Source organism: Aulostomus chinensis, chromosome 8, assembly GCF_037954235.1.
Source record: "Aulostomus chinensis isolate RoL2024-O1b breed Wild chromosome 8, RoL_Achi_v1.0, whole genome shotgun sequence".
Lineage (NCBI taxonomy): Eukaryota > Metazoa > Chordata > Actinopteri > Syngnathiformes > Aulostomidae > Aulostomus > Aulostomus chinensis.
In genome coordinates, this window is record NC_141327.1 from 29,969,674 (window position 1) to 29,995,185 (window position 25,512).

General features: G+C 46.8%; 2 protein-coding genes across 6 annotated transcripts in view; both read right to left on the reverse strand.

Moving 5' to 3' along the window:
• Nucleotides 1-1,900: 1,900 nt before the first annotated feature.
• etaa1a (ETAA1 activator of ATR kinase a) lies at nucleotides 1,901-6,204 on the reverse strand. Of its 2 annotated transcripts, none has more exons than XM_086210306.1 (6): nucleotides 5,862-6,204; nucleotides 4,964-5,095; nucleotides 4,518-4,588; nucleotides 4,301-4,413; nucleotides 2,699-3,927; nucleotides 1,901-2,208 (listed from the first exon to the last, which is right to left on the reverse strand). In XM_086210306.1, exons 1-6 carry the CDS (start codon nucleotides 6,022-6,024, stop codon nucleotides 2,120-2,122), a joined length of 1,797 nt encoding a protein of 598 aa, XP_086066432.1. In that variant the 5' UTR covers nucleotides 6,025-6,204; the 3' UTR covers nucleotides 1,901-2,119. The 2 variants fall into 2 exon arrangements, with proteins under 2 accessions (XP_086066432.1, XP_086066433.1); XM_086210307.1 differs by lacking the exon at nucleotides 5,862-6,204 and adding an exon at nucleotides 5,433-5,847.
• Nucleotides 6,205-9,042: 2,838 nt separating this feature from the next.
• meis1a (Meis homeobox 1 a) overlaps nucleotides 9,043-25,512 on the reverse strand; it is a 40,450-nt gene continuing 23,980 nt past the window's right edge. The window contains exons 10-15 of one of the 4 annotated variants that reach the window (XM_086212362.1): nucleotides 20,417-20,475; nucleotides 18,207-18,296; nucleotides 17,599-17,712; nucleotides 13,507-13,604; nucleotides 10,212-10,419; nucleotides 9,043-9,796 (exon numbers count right to left, since the gene is read on the reverse strand). In XM_086212362.1, the coding sequence (XP_086068488.1) occupies nucleotides 17,654-17,712; nucleotides 18,207-18,296; nucleotides 20,417-20,475 (208 nt within the window). In that variant the 3' untranslated portion in view covers nucleotides 9,043-9,796; nucleotides 10,212-10,419; nucleotides 13,507-13,604; nucleotides 17,599-17,653. The other 3 variants (XM_086212364.1, XM_086212361.1, XM_086212363.1) reach the window with 3 other exon arrangements.

A 25,512-nucleotide genomic window follows, 5' to 3' on the forward strand; every position in this document is an offset into this window, starting at 1 on the left:
ATCTATCTATCTATCTATCTATCTATCATCCATCTATCTATCATCCATCTATCTATCTATCTATCTATCATCCATCTATCTATCATCTATCTATCTATCATCTATCTATCTATCATCTATCTATCTATCATCTATCTATCTATCTATCTATCTATCTATCTATCATCTATCTATCTATCTATCTATCTATCTCTCTATCTATCTATCTATCTATCATCTATCTATCTGTTTATTTCAATGACAGAAAAAGTCACTGCAATCTCAAAGTGATGCTCTAACTTTCTCTCTCTTCTTGTCCATCAATCCCAGAGATGGACAAGAAGAGAGAGACCCTCCTCTGGAGGCTGGAGACCCAGGCTAGTTAGCTTAGCACAATGACTGGTGGTGGGTGGGAAGTGTTAGCATAGCTCCCCAGAGGAGGGTCTTTATCATCCTGTCTGTCTCTGGGGACGACGGAGGACAAGTGGGTGTGTTCCCTGAACGTCAGTCCAGTTCAACTTACTCTTATTTTACATTTCAACCGGAATGAAAACCTCAGCTGACCTTTGGTGACCATGTGACTGCGAACGGCAGAAAAGAGCCTCAGACTGAAGCTTGTCCTGCTCTTTATCAGCTTCAAACATCCAGACAGACGCCAACCTGTCCTATCACTCTCCTCTGTGATTGGCTGGGAATAATTCATGGAGGTCACTTGAAGTTAAGCCTCATTCTCAGGTGACTTCAGGTGAGCGACCGCAGCTGCAGAGAAACCGATCCACGAATACCTGGGTCCATGATGTCGTCGGAGTCACGTGGGTTCGCCAAACTGCATCAACAACCATCGAGGATGAGTTACGTGTCTCCTGCACAGGAGGACGGCCTGCGACAGACATGTGACCCGGTGTTTGCCGGCAGCGGCGTTTGTCAGTACAAACACGCAGAGCATTTCTCCTCTTGATGAAATGAACTGATGCCATCCAGACGACGCGTCTGCACAGTGGATGGAAAAAGCCATCATTGATAAAGAGCCGATAACACGCGGCTCCTGGGCACGGGCGGAGCCAAGTACTGCAGCCTTCACCTACAGCTGGACGATGCTTTGGCCCCACCCACTGAGGTTGACACAGCAGCTCTGCTCACGTTCCAGACTCCCACTGATAAAAGGTGACTACTTAAAACGACAGTGACAGCTCAGTGGAATGTCCTTCACAAATGGAGCAGAGCGAATCCTGGACGGGTTCTTGACAAAGGTGGCGTGATTGAACGGCGTCTGATAACATCAGCGTGTTTGTGATTGGACGCCGGTGACTCACCTCTCCGCTGATAACAAGGCTCCATTCACCTGTCGTGACCAAATCTGCTCCATCAGACAGCTGCTTCACTGTGAATGAAGAGGTCTGACGTGGACGAGCCGACCGCCTGGCTGCACAGGACAGGTGAGCCTCAGGTGAGGGTTCGCAGGGCAAAACACTCTTGATGGGCGGCGTATCGCTTTGAAGACGACATCAAAGTTGGATTTCAGAACGTTCTGATGAGCCAATGCAGAGCGACATTCACGGAACAGATGTGGTTAAACATGTTTGTTTCCTCTGTATGAATAACGGCGCTGACGCGGTTAGCCTAGCTTAGCATTGGGACAAGAAGCCCAGCTAGCACCGCCTCCAGATCTGAATTCAGAGGAAACAAGTCTGAAGCATTCCAGACAGGTGGGCGCGTCAACTAGAGCTCACCTTGTTGGACAGGATTAAAGAACTTAGCGTTTCCACTTGACCTGCATCCTGAGCTGAGTTCAGGCCATGAAACTGCTTTCTCAGCGTTGTGTGGAGGAAGGAGCTGCTGTGATGTCATAAGCATGTTTCCTTCTTTGATCTGTATAGAAACATCAAAGCAAACACGAGGAATGTCTTTTTTCTTTTTTTACTTTTAAACTTTTTATTAAAAAAGGCTGGATCTTAAAAACTGCAAGAAATCTGACAGGAAGTGACGTCGTAGTGCGTTTTCAGTTGAACTGTCACTTGTTTGTAGAGGGATTTTCAGCTCTGGAGGTTAAATGACCAATATATCTAAAATAAAGAGTTTCTGTCTGCTTTCACCCCCCAGTTAACGTGGGTTGAGTCACCCCAGTCTCTCAGGTCAGAGGTCAAAGTGTTTGAAGGGCCTGCAGCCGCAGTCGCCGTCTCTCCATGGCCTGCTGCTTCTTCCGTTCGATCTCGGCCGCGGAACATTTCGCTGCAGAACAAACGAGGAAGACCTGAGTTTTCAACTGAGACACATTTCTGAACTGAAAATCTCATTCTGAGCTGTGAGCTTCTCTCCTTCGTCTGACTGGTGGTTCGGGCGGCGCCCAGGAACCCTGAACCACAGTAGAGGTGCGGTGCATCTACATCATCACTCTGCTAGCTAGCAACGCCTCCCTGTGTTCGCCATCTTCCTCCCTGGGCATTTTTCTTCTACTTTTTACAATAATCCAACTCTGGAGGGTCCATGTCTGGTGCACCCCCCGGTGGATCCCCCAGAAGCACACAACAGTGCGCAGCAGGGGTCTCTCTCTGTCCGTGAGGCAGCCATCCTGGAGCAGGTCCTGTTGGACCGGCCGGCCCACCCCGACACGTCCCTCTAACCAGGAGCCCCCCCACCCAGGAGACCCCCACCCAGGACTATGGTGAAGGTTGAACTGGATTTCATCAATACCAAACCAAAGTGGGAAAAAACGTCCTACCTTTGTTGGTCACCATGGAAACCAGATTGTTTGTCTTGCTGAAGGTGAACTGATCTTTGTTGGGTCTTCCCGGCGGTGCTACAGCAGCCAATGGCGTCCTGCTGCTCCCCCGCGGCCACGCGGAGCTGCTCCTGGTTCCTGATCGGGAGGCAGGAGCAGCAGACAGTCCTGCTGCCGCACCGGTGACAGCTGTGGCTGGAAAAGCTGCCGGCAGCTGACAGGCTGCTCTCTGGCTCCTGTTGTCCCAGGCTCTGTGGGACGTCTGCAGAGCTGGTCTCTGCTGGGACGTATGACCGACAGGACGAGCCGGTGCGGTGGACACATTCCCTGCTCTCTGGATCTCGTTCTCCACGTCTTCACACATTTCACACAGCAGCTCGTCGTCGACCGGGTCGTCCCAAACAGACTCCGACGAGAAGAACGAGTCCAAGCCGTCATCCTGGAAATCGGAGACGGCAGGAGTCTTGTTGTTCTGAAGGTTACAGGCCACTTTTGTTTCTGTAGAAGACGGCGAGTCGCAGCATCCCGGGCCATCCCACTCTGGTCTCTGAGGACTGGAGCCGACTGCGGATGAAGGCGCTCGTGTCTCCTTCGGTTCAGAGTTCTTGTCCGCGGGTTTTGAGCGGGAACTGGAGAGAGAACGGAGGTTTGTGTTTGGGTTTTTTCTTTCCATGGAGATTTTAGGGTTAGACTCCAGATTATCGGTCGTTCTGTGTTTCACGTTTTCCTGGCTGGAGGCAGCTGAGCGGCCGGGTCCAACACCTGGAGGAACCTGCAGCCTACTTGGTTCTCTCTCACTGGGGGGTCTCTGGGTGGAACAGTGCTTGGGAACCATGACGTTCTGGGGATGCTGCGTCATCTCGACCACCAAAGAGTCATTCAGCAAATCATCGTTTTCCCAGTCGTCCTCGAACTCGTCGTTCGCTAAGGGGCCGCCAGCTTTCCCACAAGCCTCTTTAGAAGCTGACGGACTCAAACCTCCACTCAGACGCTGAGTCGGTCCGTCAAACAGGAAATCCAAATCTTCGTCCACGTGGCGACCCAGACAAACCTGCCCGTCCATCCCCGCTGGGACATCACCTGGACCGCCGTTCTCAAAGTCAAATATGTCCCCAGACAGGAGCTCTAGACTCTGCTGGTGCATGTCCTCCACTTCCTCCTCGTCCTGACGAAACATGTTGAAGTCAAACTGTTTGGCGAGTTTCAGCAGGTCGTCGACTCCGTTTGGCCTGAGAACAGAAAAATCTAGAATCACGCATCAACCAGTGAGGTTCAAACTCTGACGTGCTCGTCTCGCGTTCTACTTATGATCCATTTCTGAAACTTTTGATTAAACTGGATCTTTATTGGTGTTTTCTTGTCATTGATGATGGAAGAACAGGCCGACACTGGTTTATTTGGAATTTGATGAATGTCTGCTGATCCCGATGGCGTGCGGATGTTACCGCGAGTCCCTCGAGGGCGACATCACGTCAGGAAGAACAGCACAGAGCAGAGACGTTGGCTTCGCTGCTAACATCAGGAGAAAGCGTCCCGCAGCAGGTCGGGTCAGGTCCTGAAGTTTCTGCAGTTCAAGATCAAGAGTTCTACTTTTTGAAGTACCTCGGTGATTTCTTCTTGGGTTTTGGAGCTTTGATGTCTGGCGTGCAGGGGATGGCGGCGCTGTCTCCGATCCACTGCTGCAAAGTCGGTTCCACCACCTTTGGTCTGCCATGCTGCAAAGAAAAGAAAAGAAAAAATAAATAAATAAAAACACTGTTTTCTATTCATAAATGTTCTGGTCTGGAAGGAGAGGAGTGGAGGAGCAACGACCTCTGACCTTTGGAGCGATCCGGCTAACAATCTCAGAGATGTCGACACGTCCGACAGCAGGTTTCTTGCCTCTTTTACCTGACGACAGATGACACATACCCCACAGCTATCAACCCAGATAAAGGAGCTGCTCAGTGGATGCAGCACAAACCCTGAACCCATTTTCCTGAACTTTGATGAGCGGACACACAGAACAAAACCGCTGGACTAGATAAAGGGGCGGAGCCAGGATGGTGTGAGGCACCATCAAGAGAGAGAGTTCAGGAATCTGTGTCAAGGCTTGGGAATTCCATCTGGAATTCTGGATGGACTTGTGGATTTTGTGCATCGGGATCTGTTTTCTGTTTTTGGGCTCCATGTTTCATGAACGTGTGGGTGCTTCGGGTCGTCAGCCGCCAGTTTCCAGTGAATCAGAACCTGATTGGCTGCTGCCCTGGACACAATGCTGTTTACCGAGTCTCTGAGGTGAGGGAGAGGTGGCGTCCCAGACGATGTCCTGCTGGAGGTCTGAGTCGTTGTGGGGAGACTCTTCGCCAAACCCTCCCGCTGCCCTGGATCGGGGGATTCTGGTCGGGGTCTTAAACTCTGGAGAGGAAACACATCCGGAACATTTCACTGGCTGGTTCTGATCCTGAAGAGGAGCGAAGCGGGTGGGGGGTTGTCATATTGATACCCAACAAACTGACCCGTTGTCAAGTTATGGAGGTGCTACACTCCTCTTACTAGTACTACTGATATTACTAATATGTAATATTACTAATGTGAATACATCAATAATTCCTGCTTCCATTTACTGGGGTGAATTATAATCATATTGATTATTGGAGAATCAACGCCCCCCCCCCCCCCCCCATCCTCTTGTTACTTGGGGCCTAGTACCAGTCCCAGGTTTCCAGCCAGTTTGTTGAGCTGAACCACAAACCTGGATCTCTAATGAACACAGTTTTCTGTTTATTCAAGACTTTTCCAAACTTTCCAGGCCTGGAATGAGCCCCTTCAGTTTCCATGGAGAACATTAATCAACAGCACTGCAACTTTCTCCTGTCCTTTTTAGGCTGAAATCGTGACATGAAGGCGCAGAAGTTGTTCCACTGTGTTTCACGCACGTGACGTCAGCCCGGTGTCCGCCGAATCAAACGACGAACCTTCCGGTTTGTGGAAATGTTTATAAACTTGTAGTTTGACGTTAATTAGGTTCGAAGTTTATGAGACAACTCTTAAATCACGAAGACTGTGGACGCAGTCTGGCTCCGAGGTTAGTGTCGGTCTCCACGGACACGGAGGCGGGTGACAACGGTCACTCACCCCGACCACCGGAATCACGGACATGAAGGCAGGCAGACTGACTGACCGGGCTGCTGGCACTCGGGAGACAGAACCTCCGCCGAGGCTGCTTGTGTCTGCTGGGTCCGTCTGAAGGTTCGACTCAAGCGGTTGGGTTTTGCTGTGACTGCCGGCTCGTGGTCCTCCGGCGGGGGGCGGGCCGGAGCGGGTCGGCCCCGGTGTCCGTTCATGGTCGCCGGCAGTTACCGGTCGATCTGGCGGCGGACTGGACTCGCTGTTGTTGGTGAGACTCGTAAACATGACGGTTAAGCGAACTTTGAAGGTGGCGCCATCTTTTTTGTTATGACGCACTTCCTCGTTCCTCGGCTTCTTCTTCTTGGACTTCCGGCTAGGTTGATGACGCATTTCCTCCTGCGTTGTTTTTAATTGAAACCATGGCAGCTGCGCGGGAGATGCGCGACTCCAGCTGGAGTTTCTTTTATTTCTCGTTGCTTCTCAGCGACAGGTTCCTGCTGGCTTGAGAGTCAAGTCTTGAATACCAGTGAACAAGTACACGTGAATAAACTAGTCAGTACATCGAAGTACATCAGAACATGAAATACTAATTAATTACGTAATGTTTGCCACCATATTTATAATGTACTGATGAAGTGAGACATGAAATATAAACATGTTTGGTTCATTTGCATATTCGTTGACGAGCGTAACAAAGCTTTTATGTCACGTGATTTTCGCCTCTCTCTCTCTCTATATATATGTATATAATTTTTTAACTGAAATTGACTTTGTTCAAGTTTAGTCAGTGCAAAGTCCAAAGGTGTCAAGCACCTCCTTCTCTCCAGACGAAGGATGTTTCTTGGAACTTACCAAACTCTGAACAAGTGTCCTCGTGTCAGAGGTTGTACAGGAAGTTACTGGCGTCGTGAGGCTCCTTCAGGGGCCACAACGTCGGACTCAAACCTGTGAACCCGCGAGGCGGAGCGAAGGACAGCAATGGAGACGTGAGGTCGCTGGCGTGCAGCTGCAGGTGGAGGCCTTCAGCAGACGCCAGCAGCAGCGGGAGTTGTTTGGGAAGCTGTCAGCAGCGTCTCTCCGTCTCCTCCATCATCCGCCCCAAACGCTGGATGAGTGCGTCACATGACGCCGGGACCACCATCTATCCACCCTGTAACATGAGCGCCACTGCACCCCCCCCCCCCCCCCCAGCTCTGGAAATATGACTCCTGACTGTTGGTTTCATCTTTTGCCATCGCTGCATTTCATGGGAATTTGACAAGATAATAAAAACAGAGCAACGTCTCAGGGAGGAGACGGAGAACAAAGAGGAACCACGTGACTGAAGTCTGAGGGTCGTCTCCAGCAGCATCAGGCCCCGAACATCAGCGGCTCACTGCGTTTGACGTATTTCTGCCTTTTGTTCTCACACTAGAAGCTCAGGAAATCAAATCATATCATCATTGTAATAATAATGATAATAATAATAATAATGACGATGATGATAATAATAATGATGATAATAATAATAATGATGATAATAATAAGAATAATAATAATGACGATGATGATAATGATGATGATGAAAAAATAATAATGACGATGATGATAATAAAAATAATAATGATAATAATAATAATGATGATGATGATAATAATAATAAAGATGATAATATAATGATGATGATGATGATAATGATAATAATAATGACGATGATAATAATGATGATGATAATAATAATAATGATGATAATAATAATAATAATGATGATGATGATAATAATAATGATGATGATGATGATGATAATAATAATGATGATGATGATGATAATGATGAAAAAATAATAATGACGATGATGATAATAAAAATAATAATGATAATAATAATAATGATGATGATGATGATAATAATAATAAAGATGATAATATAATGATGATGATGATGATAATAATAATAATAATGACGATGATAATAATGATGATGATAATAATAATAATGATGATAATAATAATAATAATGATGATGATGATAATAATAATGATGATGATGATGATGATAATAATAATGATGATGATGATGATAATGATGAAAAAATAATAATGACGATGATGATAATAAAAATAATAATGATAATAATAATAATGATGATGATGATGATAATAATAATAAAGATGATAATATAATGATGATGATGATGATAATAATAATAATGATGATAATAATAATAATAATGATGATAATAATAATGATGATGATGATGATGATAATAATAATAATGATGATGATAATGATGAAAAAATAATAATGACGATGATGATAATAAAAATAATAATGATAATAATAATAATGATGATGATGATAATAATAATAATGACGATGATAATAATGATGATGATAATAATAATAATGATGATAATAATAATAATAATGATGATGATAACGATGATAATAATGATGATGATAATAATAATAATAATAATGATGATAATAATGATGATAATAATAATAATGATAATGATGATAATAATGATAATGATAATAATGATGATGATAATAATAATAATGATAATAATAATAATGATGATGACGATAATAATAATAATGATGATGATGATGATAATAATGATGATGATGATAATAATGATGATAATAATAATAATGATAATAATAATAATGATGATGATGATAATAATAATAATGATGATGATAATAATGATGATAATAATAATAATAACGATGATAATGATGATAATAATGATGATGATAATAATAATAACGATGATAATGATGATGATGATGATAATAATAATAATGACGATGATGATAATAATAATAATGATGATGATAATGATGATGATAATAATAATAATAATGATGATGATGATAATGATGATAATAATAATAATGATAATGATGATAATAATGATAATGATAATAATAATAACGATGATAATAATGATGATGATAATAATGTTGATGATGATAATAATAATGATGATGATGATAATAATGATGATGATGCCGTCTAGTAACTGAAGGGTCGCTGGTTCGATCCCCTCTTCCCCCAGTGACCATGTCCAAGTGTCCTTGAGCAAGACACTGATCCCCTCATTGCTCCTGATGGCCCTGTGATGGACTGGTGACTCGTCCAGGGTGAACCCGCCTCTCACCCAATGTCAGCTGGGATAGGCTCCACCCCCAAAAAACCCTTCACGCATAAGCCAAATAGAAAATGGATGGATGGAATATCGGTATTCAACAATTTTATTTGGAGCAAAGATATTGAAGTAATACTTCTCCCATAAAGTGTATTCAGTCGTCCCAGTACTCACTAACAGGTGCTTTGAGCTCACAAACACATTTTTCCCCTCTGGCTTTATCTCTTTGTGACTGCAGAAAGAACCAAGCACGTGGGCTCCATTTAGCTTGAAGCTAATGGAAGCTGGCAGCTAACAACAGCTAAACTGTCCAAAAGAACCACAAACTCTCCAGGTGGAACCATCAGGTCTACTTGTTCCAGACGCGGATCAGAGATTGGGACTGACTCCAACGTTTCTGGTTCCACAGCTGAAAGTTCAGCTGGTTTTCAGAACCACCATCTTGAGTTTGTTTGTCTTGTTTTGGTGAGTGCGGGTGTTTTCCTTGAAGCTCCAGTTTTTCTTCTTCTCTCTGCTGCGGCCTCCGAGCCGCGCCGCTGCAACACCACCAGCAATGTAACGCCCTCTTTAAATATGAAGATCCCCAAAATAATGTTGTGGACTGCAGTGAAACCTGAGCGCCGACACATGGAGCCGCCGCCTGGCTCACTGCCAGACGCACATATGCACGATGTTTCATGGACAGAACATCCTGCTGCTCTGAAGGAAACTGGGCTTCGCTGCTCTCGGAGGAACCTGAGTCGGGACGGACGGACGACCTGGTTTCCACATTTCAGCGCCAGCGAGGACGATGTCCTCCGTCTCTGGTCCGTCTTTGAAATGTGAGCCGGGACTCTGGCGCAGGCTCGTTCTAGAGACAGCAGATATCAGTTAATTAGCTCAGCGAGAATGGGACTTTAGGAGGTTGATGACACTGTGAAGCAGCAGGGCATCATGGGAGTTGGTGTCCTGCCTCATCAGCGCCATGTTAATGAATCTGACATTCAAGCAGAAATCATCTTCATGAACTTTGTGAGATTTATTAACGTATTGATAATCCCAACAAATGACACATCAGCTGATGTTTACTTGCTGAAAATTGACACAAAATTGAAAAAAATGAATATCAAGAGTTACAGAAAGGAACGACTATTTTGTCCTCAATCAATCAGCCAACTGTTTTCATGTTATTAAGAAGTCACTCTGCTCTGATGTTTTATCATAAAAGAGTGGAACTGTTTCCTGACTCACGTTTGTGGTTTTTCTCTAAGTTAATTAAAACTCACCAGAGGCGAAGCTGAAGCTCTGCCAGGGTGACGCCATGGCAACAGACTGACGCGCTCAGCTGGACACAATCAACAAGTAAATGTCCAGGTGTCGGAGTGACGCACAGCAGCACCATGTCACCGCAACCTCCTCCAGCACAATAACAACACACACAAATAACAACACACACAAATGTGACGCTCCAGACACTCTCTTCACCTGCAGGACCTGCAAACAAGGTAACACAACATCGATGAGCACCTCTGGAGCCCAACACAACCTTTCAAATCTAATTCAGGCTTTTCTTCTGATTCTTTTCTTCTTACCGCTACCGTTACCGTCCCATTACCGCTGTTACTGTCCCGTTACCGCTACCGTCCCGTTACCGCTGTTACCGTCCCGTTACCGCTGTTACCGTCCCGTTACCGCTGTTACCGCCCCGTTACTGCCCCGTTGCCGCTGTTACCGGCCCGTTACCGCTGTTACCGGCCCGTTACCGCTGTTACTGCCCCGTTGCCGCTGTTACCGGCCCGTTGCCGCTGTTACCCCCCCGTTGCCGCTGTCACTGCTCTCACGGGTAAACACTGGATGTTAAATCAGAGCCGGTCGACTTGCAGGGATCCACCTGGAAACGCGCAAACTTTTCTGTAGGTTTTCCTTGTTGGTTTTGATCTTTCACATTTCTGCAGAGGAAGAAGAATTCTAAACCCCAAGTATGGACATCACTGGGACCAGCGGGTTGTCGGTTCAATCCCCCGGACCGCCAGGATAAGTCTGGGTGGGGCAAGTGGTGGTGCCCCTCCACTGAGGAGGCTGATGGCTGCCTTGCACCTCGGTGACCAGCAAAGCTGATCAAGAAAACTGGTGGATCCCGTAATATCACAGTAACAGAGTATTTTCTTTGGACAGGATGGGATCTAATTCAAAACAGAGCGGAGATAAAAGAGGACAACTGTTGTAGGAAGATATTTTTAGCACGATTGAAGCTGGAGAGTGAAACTGTTCTCCCCTGTGAGTCTCTCCTACCAGATGGAGCTGGACAGGATCATGAGCTTGAAAGGAATCTGGTCGATTTGCTCCTCAGCCAGAGGGACGAAGAAACCAGAATTCCCAGTTTCCATCTCGCTGCTCCTCCATCCTCCCGTCAGACTTCCCTTCAACACCCTCTTTAATGCCTCCAAATGACTCCAGTTACTGTTTCATTGCTGCAATATAAAATCTTTGATGAATGACTTTGTCACGTCCAAGGCCTCACCAGCGGGTCGGCCCCCCTAAACTCTGTCAGATGGACACAGATTTTTGTCATTCGGGGAAATAAAAATAAAAGAATCCTCTTTGATCAAACAGCATCTCTTCAACAGGCAGAGGAAAGATCAGAATTCAAGATTGGTTCCTTTCCACACGTCAGTAGATTGTTGGTTTAACTCAACTGACAGACGTCCTGCAAGTGCAAGTGATCTAGTGAAGGAGCTTCTGTTTGCTTGTTTGTTTGCTGTTTCCGTGTGTGTGTGCGCGTGCATGTGTGTGTATGTGTGTGTGTGTGCGTGCGTGCGCGAGTGTAACATCTGATATAGGTGATCTTTGCAAGGTCGTGATCCCTCATCAAGCTGCATCCATCCTAGTTCCTGGTTGGAGGAAGTTCTCCAACCAGGAAGTGACAAATCAGACGAACGCCAGCGTTTGGCCAGACAGTCAGAAGACTGTTGGGGACTGAGAGGAGGTGCCAGAGCTGGTGAGTCTCCTCCTGAGGCGACGGCTGGAGACTCAGAGGCAGAACTCCTCCATAACGACTCGCAGACCAAATGGTACGAGACAAAGACCTGATGAGACGAAGGAGGAGTCTGACGGTTCTTGAAGGAGGATGTTTTAGAGAGCTAATTACAGCAGCCAATACATTGGAACATTTATCAGCCGTCTGTTTAGCCCCCAAACCTCCAGCAGCCGCAGGAATGCTTTCATTGCTGGAGTGTAACTGCTGCTGGCTGGTCTGTCAGCACTGGGCTGCTGACAAACAGCATTAGAGAGAACAGTGTCTGAACACGCAGCGAAGCAGTGAAACCAGTGGGCCGAAACCCTCCTTCTTCCCATGATGACCATGATATTTTGTTCAAATAAAAGCCCAAACTGTCCGCTCTCCTCGTCTGACAATCCCCGACGTCTCTGGCAGTTTCTCATGTCGTCCGCCAGTTCTTCCAAAAGCGATTATTGTTCAGATTTATAGACGAGCTTTACTAGGCAGCTGGGAATCGCTGTGCAATCACTGCGCTGCCATGAAACCCTGAGATTATTCTGCTTTGGCCACAACCGGCTTCATTCTGACCCAAGTTGAGACATTCAACCAATTAGAGGAAACTGCATGTCTCTACGATACCTCACGCTGCAGCTGCATAACTTTTATAGACAAACTTGTGCAGCGTTTCAAGAGGGGGGAGGGAGGGGGGGCAGGCGAGAGGCCTCGGAGGGGAGGGAAACTTCTCAGACTCTCAGGACAGATAGACAACAGTGTTTATTGAAGTCGTTTTCAGTCTGGTCTCAACAGTCTTGAGGCCTCATGTCAGTCTGGTTGGTTCAGCCTAGCTTAGCATGGAGGCCCAGGTGATCTCAGGTCTGACCCTCCACCCCGAATGTTCAACCGTCACGCCCAGTTTAAACTGCAGTTTCTGGACTTCTTGTTGATTGGCTGAGGTTCCAACAGTCATCAAAAGGCCAGGACGTTTAACAACGCTCTTTTCTCTTGAGGGTAAAACCCTGTGATATTTCACTAAAAACATTTATTCTGTCTTGTTTTTTGATTTGACACAGAAGTCAAAGCTGCATGAGACAAAAGTTGGTGAGTTCCTCAACGTGGGCGACGTGTTTGACGTCTGAGCTGCGACGAGGCTCCTGAAATGACACTGATTATGATGCCTTACCTGTATTTCCAGGTGACTGGAGGTTGCCCCCCCCCCCCAAACACACACACAGACACCTCCTCTCAACAATGTTTCGCTCCTCCACAACTCTGACACCCGATGCCTTCTCCTCTTGCCTCGCTCATGTGGGAACACATCTAATCCCTGCTGAAGTAAGCATTTAATTAAAGACAGTAAATTATCCAACTCTTTTTCCAGGTCCAGGGTGTGTGTGTGTGTGTGTGGGGGGGGGGGGGGGGGGGGGCTCATGGGGTTTGAAGTGGAATATTGATGGACCAGCAGGTCACAGGCCCAGACCTGGAGGAGGCATGTTCATGTCTCCTTGGAATTTGGGTCTGCACAGGCTAACATTCGTTATGTGAGTCCAAATTAGGAGTGGGATTGTTTAGACAAACCTCGTTACCTCGGCGCGCAGCAGGCGGGGTCATCCCCTGGGCACCAGCTCCCACTGCTCCTCAGGACCAATTTATCAGCATCTGTACGTATCTGCTGCATTCTTTCCTGCTGAGAGCACAGAGCGGAGCTAACCAAGAGCCAGCTGACACATATACACAGTGACACTCGCTAATTTCAACTTTACACACTCAAAAAGCAACTCAGCATGAAACCTGTTCCCTCACACATCTCAGCCCCTCTGAGGCTCATAACAACTGTTTAGTCCCTGCAGGCCAAACCAGAACCAGGCTTTACTGTTAGAACAGAACAGAGGCAAGGCAGACCTGGATGAAGGGGGAACGTGGTTACCGTGGTGTTTCTAGGTACTCTGCCTCCCCCAACCTGACCCATACGCAACCAATCAGAGAACTGAAGAGGTTCTTACTGTTGTCGCTGTGGACTACAATGATCAGCCGTCTTTGGGGGCCCCCTTCTAGCTCGGGGCCCCGGGATCGCTGTGATCCTGTGATCGCACTGATGGAAGTGCATCGGCCTCCAGAAACCTGGATGGTGGTGCAGCTGGTGGCAGTCGGACGACAGGCGGACGACAGCTTCTCTCTTCTCTGTCCAGAAATGTGAGGATGAGATGAAACCTCTCACACGCTGTGATAAAGTGATAAAGCGGCGTGTCGAGGACAGCGGCTGCGCCTACGGCGCCTACGGCGCCTACGGACGTGGCGTGACAACTGACGAGTCTGCAGCAGCTCTGGGTCTTTGATGCTTCCACGTCTGTATTGAAGTTCAACACAATGCTGAGTTTTGTTCTAATGTGACCTTTGACCTTAGTCAGATGACACCCCCCATTACATCATCATGATCATCACATGAAAGTGTTGTTTTCTGTGACCTGCGGCATTCCAGGCCGGTGGATGTGAGGGAAACCACTCCACCGCTCCACCGCCTCATTTAAAAATCCCTCATGTGATTTGCACAGTTGGTTTGTGTTGTTGACATCACGCCAGCGAGTCCCTTCAACCTCCAGCGCCACCAGAGACTCTTTACTTCCTCTTACATGTTGTTTTTTACTGCCCTTTTTGCATTTCTAAGTGAGCATGTTGGAGTCCCTGATGGGAACTCAACAGCCACATCACATTGAGCTTTAAAACCTGAGATGAAGGCAGTTTGCACAATCCCCTGAAGAGGGCAGTCAAACATGGGACTTGGACCTGTCAGTCACTTCGGGCTGAAGCTGAGGAGACACTGAGGACACGTGTTAGCTTTCATGTCTCCAGCTTCAAAAATAATCTCTGGCTGAGTAAAAAAATGTCACCCGGACCATTAAAGTCATCAGAAGAAGTTGTGCATCCAGAACAAAAACCCCTCGAGTCAGTAACCAAGCTAAATATCTGCCCCACATTAGGAATTAGTTTTAAGGGGAAGATAAATGATCTCTTTTGAGGCTGCTGGCTTTGAAATGAAGTGTATCTAGGAAACTCCCAGCAGACTGGGAGAGAAGAGCCATTGAGGGGGCCAACTGGAGCGCGAGAGGGGAACTAATCTCTCCATTTAAGAGTTTGGAGCAGATTTATGCAATTTTTTTCCCCTCAGTCAAACTCCAGGGAGGGAGTTGCATCAGAGAGCCTCAGGTCCGCAGGATGTGATGCAACGCTATGTGTGATTATTGTAAACCAAAGTGGACGCTGGAGCAGGGCCAGCTGCTGGAGACTCCTCCTAAAGCCAGAGTCACACGAACAAAATGATACATTGAATCACAGCTCAACTCAGTAAATGAAGGTTTCATCTCCTCTCACATGAAGGCCCCAAGCGCAGCACGCCGTGCCGCCATGTGCGACCCGCTTTGAAGGCCATCAGTCTCCATTAGCTTCACGCTAATATCTTTGTGAGGTCCACACACATATTTACACTTGAAAGGTAAAATACACTTCACGGGTGAAAACATCGTCTGACACAGAGGCACTCCAGCGTGTCACAACACTGTCCGTTTTTTGTTGGATTCTTGATGTGTCGTCCAGCCCCCCAACACCTGCTCACCTGCTCACCTCAGCCTCTTTAGTCGATATCAACATGTAACTTGGATGTAAAATTACTGGTCTTTGTCCTGCTGTTCCTTAAACATTCTGCACACTGGTCTTCACGCCGGGATTCTGGCGGGGAAGAGTAGTCCACCTCCACAGAAGCGGAGACGTCCCAGCACGACCACATCAGACCCTCCCCTCTTCAGACTCTCGCTAACGGAAGTCAAAAGGTGAATAAAACGGAGAAAAGGATATTTGCTTCACTTTTTTATTGTAAAGCTCAAAAGATTCTCGAGGGAGGAAAGAAGTTTATGAAAAAAAACACACAAACAGTTTATTGTGTAAAGGTCAGAGCGCTTGTGTCCACTCGTGTCTCAGTGCTCCGTCACGTGACCTCGGCCGTCCACTGTTAGGACGGGAAATACAGACATCAGCTTCAGTCGATGCAAGTTCATTGGTTGGAGAGGAGCAGCGGAGGCGGGCGCTGCTCTGCTGGTGTCAAAGTGTCCACTCTGGGCCTCCATAGCTGTAGTCCAGAGAGGAAGGAGCAAGTTACATCTGTTCATTGCAGATACGTTGCTTTCTGTCGACCCACTTGGCTTAGCGTCCCTTATGACATCACAGGAAGTGATCACGCCGTTGTCAGCGTCCTGGTTTCCTCCCAGGAGTCATCAGTCATTTCATCCTTCTGTCTTTTGTTTTTGCGCTTCAGAGCACACAAAGGCGTGTTTGGGAAAAAGGCCGCCAAGGCAGCTGCAGCAGACAGGCAATTCCTCACCAGACTGGCTGGGCGCTCTGAGGGGGCGTGGCTGAGGGGAAGTGAGGTGAGTAGGCGTGGGGTCCTGCTCCACGCCGGCCATGGAGGTCTGCAGGGTAAAGAGAGGGCAACACGTAAACAGGAAGTAGTAAAGTGAGTAGGAGACCCAAGATGGAAGCATTTCATCCGTCACTCAGAAGGGTCTGTGGCGGACCAGGTCCTGGTCTCAGATTTCTAATAATCAAGGTTCTGGTTCTGGCTTGGTTTCAGGTTCTCTTTGTGTTGGGGCATAAACGTTGCTCTAGCGGCTGAGGATGGTTTGCTGGCAGCCACGAACTCTGGAGACGAAACACGGTCAGACGGTCTTCGGTCTGAGTGATGCTGCTGTCAGCGGAGCTCCGCCTCATCCTGCCCCCGTCCTCCTCGTGCTGCGTTCACTGCTCCCGGCCCGCCGGCGTCATAATGAACACTGCTTACCAGGTAATTGGACTCTGTGTAATCGAATTAAGAGATGAGAGCGTCCCGCGTTGCTCGTTAGTGATCAGCTCATTCAGCAGGATCTCAGAGGATTAATTGACCTTTAAATCAGAGTGAACTGGTTTTAATTAGCGAAGAGGAACTGGGAGACACGGTGACAGGGCCGAGCTGTTTCACGTCATCTTCTGTCCTACTTCTTTGTCTCGTCACTCTTTTCTTCTTGTTACTATGCAGCAAATCTTTGCTTCCACTTGATTTTTTTCATTTAAAGCATTCATGTATAATCGCCACCATTAAACGTCCTTCAATGAACGCAGTTTCCTGTGTTCTATCGTCTTTACATCAAACGTCCCTGGTGCCTTACTGGTGAGGCACAGTCGCGTTGTAGCGCAGTGAACCAACGCGAAGCCTTGTGGTTGGAGCTCAAGTCAACGTGTTTGTGGTTGCTGAGCGTACACCTGGACTAAGAAGACCTGGATCATATCGGATGATAATCTGGAGAGTTTGTACTTGGACGTTTTTTTTAAACAGTTCTGCTGTTGTTAGCATTAGCGTCAAGCTAACCGTACGTGGCTCGCTCTTCCTGCATTTTGGAGTCAAAAGAAATGATGCAGGAGGGAAAAACCATCTTAGTGAGCTGAGTGAACCTTCCCTGAATTTATCAGCTCATCAACATTTGCAAAAAATATTTCAACAAACACGCTGGAATGTAAGAATCTGTTTCTCATGTTTGGAATTCTGTTGCTGTGTGTAAAGACTCAAGCACACAAGAGCCCTGCATGACTTCATGAGAATATCTCATATTAGTGTGAAGAGACTTGAGCTGTGGAGCAGCCAACGCGTCACTCACGCAGGCATCCTGGGATGGTGGGCGGGTCTCTGGCTGCAGGCTGGAGGTGGTGGTGCTACATGTAGTGCCACTGGCCCTCCACGCTCATCCCCATCCCTACACCACCCATAGGACCTGCAGGACAAACACATGGAGGCATGAAAGCTCAACACATGACCAGGAACACGTCTGGCTCTTCCTGCAATCTGGAGTCACAAAGAAGTGATGTAACATTTGTGAGCTCAAGACTCCGATTCGTGAGTCCTTAAAAGGCAAAATACACCTGGATGAAGTATCACTGAAATACTTTTAAATTTTCATGGATTCATATGGGATCAGCCAGTGAAGGCCAGTCCAAGCAGACCCACAACAGGTCCCCGGTTGCGTCCTGAGGGCCGCCGTCGTGCCTCCACAGTTACAGCCAGCAGCTCCACTGCTCACTGCGCCTGAGTCCTGAACACCAACCCTCTAAAACGGCTCTGACTGAAACCATCCAGTCATATTTGTTCATCTCTGATGATACTCAGTAATTTCCTTCAGATTCCTCACACTTTTGCTACAAGATGAACCTGCATCTGAGAGAGAGAGAGTGTGTGTGTGTGTGTGTGTGTGTGTGTGTGTGTGTTTACCAGCTGGTCTGATTCCCATGTGCGTCTGTCCATCCATGACGAAGCCTCCCATTGGCTGACCATCTGGCCCATATGCTCCCGCCTGGCTCACTACACACGGAGAAGCAGAGTTTTTAATTATCGGGTCGCCGGCCGTCCCACAGTGATGACATCACTCTCACTGTCACACTGTGAGCTGGAGGACAGTTTCAGCTGCTGTCTAACACACAAATATTCCTTAATGAAGCCATCAGCTCCTCGTCTTTGCCAAAGTCCATTTGACGTTTCAGTGAGACGTCACCATGGCAACTAGCTAAAGTAGTGGTGGACATTCATGCTCCCCAGAGGATTAACGAAGGATCCGGGTTTGAAATGAAGGTTTTGTTAATAAACTCCAATCAGCCCCGATCATGTGACTTTGCAGCTTTGTTTGTGTGTGTCTGACCAGCTGCTGCAGGTCAACTCCGATCCACACATGACCTGTGACCTCTGACCTTTTGGAACCTTTATGGAGTTCATTTCTGCAGGCCAACTAAGAAGAATGTTGTCTTTTATTGTTTTCATTGTGACATCAGATTAAGCCCCCCCCCCATAAGCAATGCCTTTTATAATACCCACAATGCTCTGTTTTCACACCTGTAATTCCTGAGGACTCAAAAACTGCTGACCAGACAGAAAAATGCGGTACACGGTCCCACAGGGGCCACAGACAGAAAATATTATTTGTGAACATTCAAAGAAAACAAAGCATCACTTTGAGGCCAGGCAACTTGTAACAAGTTCTATCTTGTGGCCACAAAGTGATCAAAAAGAGGAAACAACTTCAAAATTGTAGCCTAAAAAGAACTGAGGGAGCAGGTTTTATATACATATATTCTATATAATTACACACACACACACACACACACACACACACACATAAATAAGTACATATTTATACAGAAATACAAAGTTTATTTTCCTTTTGATATTTTCGAGCTGATATTTGGAGGGAGAAGAGGAGGAGGAGGAGGAGGAATGTGATTAATTAAAGATGAGGTGACATTAAATCAAATGTATTCAGCCTCCAGAGGAAATTAGCTCCTTTAAGATTCATTCAAAGAGGAAATAAATGGTCACATTCTTGAGACTAAAGTCTTCAACAGTTTCTCATCGCTGCCATTCAGCCGTGTATCGCTGCTTTTGTGTGGAAGTCATCCTCGGGGTTAATGCTAACAAAGCCTCGGGAGCAAAAGGCTAGTGGTCCTTTAGCCCTGCTCCTATTAGCTTTAATCCCAGGTTAAGATGCTGAATGGAGTGGTCAGTCAGAGCGATTAGCATCTTTGTCTGGGGCTAATCCTGCTGGGGTTTGGAGGCCATTCAATCCTGGAGTTTAAGACTCTCAGTTCACTTGAACGCAGCGAGCAGGCGAGAGAGCCAAAGACACAGCGAGCGGGAGGAAGTTTACCGCTCTGCTTCATAAACACTTTCATTCTTTTATCTCTCAGAGCTGCAGATCATCACCAGACCACATCCTGATGGCCGTGACGGCCCTCGTGTCCCATCATGCTTTGTGCCAGATGGTGGTGGGTTACGATGGTCGTCACGGAGCCATGTACACCATCGTGAGGTGGCTGCTGAGCGTAATTCCTGGCATTGTTTCTTAGTTTCCTCTTCTCCAATGAGAAGGGCTTGAGGGCTTGAGGCCCCACCCCCCCCACCCCCAAAAGCGATGCTAAGACTTCCCGTCCACTGCTATTCATTATGCTAAGCTAATTAGCATGGCTCTCAGCTCCCTAGCACAGCGCAGGGGAGAGAAGGGTTTCGGTCTTCTTGTCGGCTCCAGCACGAGCAGCAATGAGCTCATTTCCCCCAGAAACCTTTCAAGTTCATCTGAGACATCATTTTAACGAGAAGGTTTGGCCGTCATTGGTGCGACGGCTCTGGTCATCTCAGCTGAAGCTGCGGAGTCCGAAACACTGCAGTCCCTTTTTTAAAGATACAAACCTGGTGGAGGTGTTTCCAGTGAAGGAAAGATACTCTGAAATGCATGGAGAGCTCCTCAGTCCCTGTCCATCTCTGGAACGAGGGATGATGAGGGATCAAATGGAGGAAGAACTGCACTTTCAGACTGATGCTCGTTTGCAGGACTGCTGCTTCAAGACGTGAGGACATTGTGATCGACACATCTATTTTTTTCCAGCTTACGTGTACTTTTTTTTTTTTTAATCTTTAAAATGGCGATAACTTGCCTGCTCTGTTGGACTGGTCGATCATCGGCTGAACTATTCGCCGCCTCGCATTGATGAACCTGGCAAGAGAGAGCGAAGGGTGACTGAGACGTTTACAGTTTTGGAGTTTCATCTGTAGATCTGAGAGAAGCAACCACATCACAAAGCTCTGACACTCTGTGGGACATTGAAAGCCTCATTTAATACATGAAAATTAATATGAGATACAATAAAGCTGAAATATGAGTTTCATTTTCTGGTGATTATCAGAAAATCAGGATACATAAAAAACCACAAATACGGATGAAAAGTGCATCAGATCAACATAAAAACCTCATTTATCAAGCAGAATCACCAGCAGATAAAACCAGTGCTTTCGTAGTTTTTTGCAACATTGAAATATTAATAATTGACATGTAAATATGGACATTTTTCCTTAGGTTATTCAAATGTGAATGAAAATAAATTTGATTAAAACAAAAACAACAAAACAGACGACTTTTATGAATCCTTCATTCATTTACTTTTGATACATTGATATGATTTATGTGCTCTTCACTTTATTCTATTCCTGTCGGTTTTATGGCACCAGCGTAGCTGAAAAGGTGGTGTCCTGAATTTCCTTCTTGAGTCATCAAATATTTCTAATAAAAGCAATAAAAATGAAGCTACAACAGCGTTGCTCAGGGTTCCAATGGCTTCCAGTCGGTAAAAGTGTCTCATTTACTGCGGATCACAAATCCCGGTGTGACCCAGGATCTTTGCTGTGTTTCATGTCCTTTCTTTTCCCCGTAAATCAACTCTATCATGAAGAAATACAAAAATGCTCAAGGAGATCAAAAGAACCTCAGTTGTCTCACTTCATTCAGGGTGAAAAGCAGGTTCATGCAGAGCAAAACAACTGCTAGCGAGGCTGAACTCTCCTGACGGCGACAGGATGCGCGCCCCGTCTGACTGCACTCTTGAAAGCCATCATCTTGGTATGCATGACCTTTGACCCAGCACCCCCTGCGACCCCTCCCTTACCTCCCCCGTTAACTCCGTGTATTCCCTGTGCTGCCTCCCCTCCGCTCTGGTCTTCCTCAGCTGAAAGCCTTGTGAACCGCCCGGCGACCCCTCCTGACCTGCCTCACAGTTAAAGCCCCGCGGTTTCCCACTTGATTTATGTCTTCTCCACCCAGCCCTCCTCCTCCTCACCCCTGGGTGAGACGCTTACATTTCAGCTTGTACAGGGGAGGAGAGGGGTTGAAAGAAAAGAGGGGGACAAGCCGGTCTCCTTTTCAGGAAAACAAAAGCCACCGTGGCCTTTTCGGGGAATGAAAGAGGCGAGGAGGAAGAGGAAGGAGGATGAAGACTTGGGATGCAGAGGCCTTCAGAGCAGCGTTAAGGAGGATCGGCTGAGTCCCGGGTGGAAGCGTCACGAACAGCATGGAAAGACTTTTGGTAAACAAATGACATTTACATGGAAGGAGAGAAATGCTAACGACCTGTTGCAGCCATATTGGATGACAACATCACGCCATGATTCCCAGTCAGAGGAATCTGACTGGGCCAGCTTGTGGTGGCCAGGATGAGGAGGGTTAGCAACAACGCTACAGAGACACAGACGCCCCTTCACTCCCTGAACCCTGAGGCTCCTGAGACATGACCAGGAGGAGCTGCGCTGCACGGACGACAACATGAAGCCGTTTGCCAGGATGCAGAACGTCGGCTGCTTTGTGACAGCAACACTTTCTTTTTCTGACCGACTCCAGACACTCGACATTCATTTATTTATTGTAAATGATTCCAAATTATTGTTAATTCCTTACTGTGTTATTTGTTTACTGTAAATTTGTTTAAAAAAAGTTTAATTTCTTTTTATATTCCTTATGTTAGGCATTCTGTGGACAGCAAAGTAAGAATTTCATTGCACAGGGAGACATGTCTCCGTTCTGGGCTGATGACAAGAAACACTTGGAATCTGGAATCTTCAGGATTTCGGTTCCATGAGCAGACGTACGTGTCTTTGTTCTTGTGTTGTTTGAATGTTACGGTTCTGCCACCGCTGATGAAGGAACGGTGGCCTCCAGACAGCAGGACGCTTTTACGTGTTTCCGTCTTGAGCTCACTGAAGCGTTTCTGGTGCCGGCAGTCTCCGTTAGCTTCAGGCTACATCTACGTGGCTGGCTCTTTCTGCATTCAGGAGTCACAAAGAAGTGACGCAGGAGGGAAAACATCTCTAAGGACTCCTACTAACGAGCACTTGAAAGGTAAAATACACGTTTCAGGTGACAAACTTGTCTAAATGTGGAGGGTAGCTGGTGTCTTGGGGTTTGCTATGTTCACTCTACAAAGTTGGGCTTTCAGTTTGAAATAAAGCTGCGCTGCTCAGACAGTTGAACCCTGCTGGCGCATCAGTCACTAGCCCCTCCCTCTGAGTCACTCACAGGTCAGAGACCCCCCCACCCCCATTACTTTAAATAAACCAGTCCAGCTGTTTGCCATGAAAATACCATTTACACCAACTTCCCACAGCCCCCCCCCCAGCCCCCCTCCAACAAATCAACCCAGACAAACTCCATACTCCCTCTTCTCTAACGTTACGAACATTTTAGCAACAACTATCAGGAACAGATCTGATACCTGAGCAGCGTCGATAGGAACACACACCACACACACAAATGCCTTCTGAATGCAGACTTGATCCTGGACACGTCCACGTCCACGTCCACGGTGGGATGCTCCTCCGTCAAATATGGACACGTAGCTGACACGCTGCTAGCTCCGCCTACAACCAATCAGTTCTTCTTCACTTCTCTGAAAGAGCGGAAGCGCAGCAGAACTTCCTGCTCCGAGCTCCTTTCCCACTGGGAGGGATCAGACACGTACTTATCAATGTACTTCCAGGACACAGCCAGGAATTTCCCAGCACATTTCCAATTTCCTGGTGTGGACAAACTTGGGCACTGAAGCTTTTCCGATGCGTCTGTTTACGCATGAAAAATTGACTGAGGTTAGATTTTACCGGCATATTTAACTAAAATAAATGGAACGCGAGAAACAAAACAAAATCATGTATTAAATTGTCCAATCCAATATGGCTGCAACGGGACGTTACCATTGTACATATCTTCTTTCTGTAGGTGAATATACTTTCTATCATTTATGTTTATTTTCATGTTCATTCTGCGAATTCCATGAGTGACACCAACAGCCGGAGTCAAATTCCCTGAATGTTGTGAACATACTTGGCCAATTAAACGGATTCGGATTCGGATTCGGATTTGGATTCTAAAGCCATTTCTGGAATTTTAGGGTTCATATAAAATTTTCAAAAAACTTTTCCAGACCTGGAAACGGCAATTTTACAAATCCAGGATTTTTTTCATGGCCCCATGAACTGCGGTGGCCTACGAGCTCACTAACAGCTGCAAACATCTGGCTTACATGTAATGGCAACAGGATTAATTCAACCCCGAGTCACATGACCCTGCAGAAGACACAAGCGTTTACCGTCTCCAGCTCCGTCGGCATGGTAACACAAAACCGTGAGCACGGTAATTTGCCAATGCGAGTGAGCAGGATTCACCTCCTCCACCGGACACCGAGGACCTTCAATAACTTTTTGCCGTTGAAGCCACAAATTCAAACCTCTGCATTCAAGCAGTGACGCTCCTGACTGGAGCAAAGATATAAGATAGTAACCATAGAAACGCCACCACTACCCTCCGTGAATCTTGCTTTCCTGTGCATTTATGACATCGAAAATGACACGACAGCACCACAACAACTACAAGGACTCGGCACTCACTCAGTGGTTGTTTTAGGAGTTTAACGGTGCAAACAGTGGCTCGTTAGAGACAATGGAGCCAAACAGGAAGAGGCGGTATGACACTTCAGGGCAGACACAGTCAACGATGTGGCATCAGACGGGAGCAGCAGCGTGGCGTTGCTGAGAGCCCTCACAATAACTTGAACATGAAGAAACAGGCTCATCGATGACCCTCATCCCTCCTCAGTTCCTCCTCACTGTCACAGCTTCCAAGGCCACAAATTAGTGCTCAGCTTTTGACTGCTGCTGTAGTTTTGGTCGTGAACGGCGTCCCGCAACCAACACAGCGACTCACCCTCGCCACGGCTGAAGACGTGACGAAACAACAGCTGAATGTTGCTGTTCAAACCACAAAGACTCCAAATGAACAAGTGTGTTTGAAGATATATGCAGAAACACACACACACACACACACACACACACACACACACACCAATGTCCCAGCTTGCTCATTTACTCTGAATGTGCAGAATCAGGGAAACACTGCAGGCTGCCCCAGAGGCGTTGCCACGGTAACAGCCAAATAGTCAGGACTGGCTGATGGCTCCAGTATATCAGCCCCCCTCCGGTCTCGCACGTCTGACGCCAAGTTCAGACTGGTATGAGAGACATCCCCTCATGTTGGGTGTCGTGTCTTGAAAGCAAAGATGAAACTTTATAAATTCAAAAGATTTCTTTCTGACCACCGACCGCCATCAGCCTCCTCAATCCCACCAAGACCCTCGGCGTTCCTGATCCAGATCCGGTCCTGAGCCTTTGCGTTCCTCCTGTCTCAACACCATCATTTTCTTTTATTAACATCAAGCTGAAATGAAAAATGTGTTTCTAAAAACCTTCTAATGTAGATGGTTGGTCACACTGTTCACCTGTTCAACAATTAATGACCCAATTTTTTCTCAAAATGCAATTATTTTTCTCTTTGAAGAGCAAAATATGACCCAGGCGTACAGAAGCAACCACTCACACCACCTGTCCAAAACCCACCTGTCAATCAATCCTGAACTTGTGCATCTGTCCACAAGCTAAGAGACATTCGCTAGCTGGCAAAAATGAACCCTCTGCTTGTCTCCCACCGCTTCCCGCCTCGAACTCTGCTTCTCGTTACTGTGGTTACGGCCCCGCTGGCCTGAGGTTGTTCACATTGAGACAGTGGGAGGTGTGACGGCTCCAGGTGAAGCGAGAGGCATTTCTCCAATATCTGCCTCGCCTTGACACTGCCGTCCTGTCAGAGTATTTGCTACGTCTCCAATCACAGTCCTCCCGATGTTATTTACCACCTTCACGCACAATACAACACTCAAAG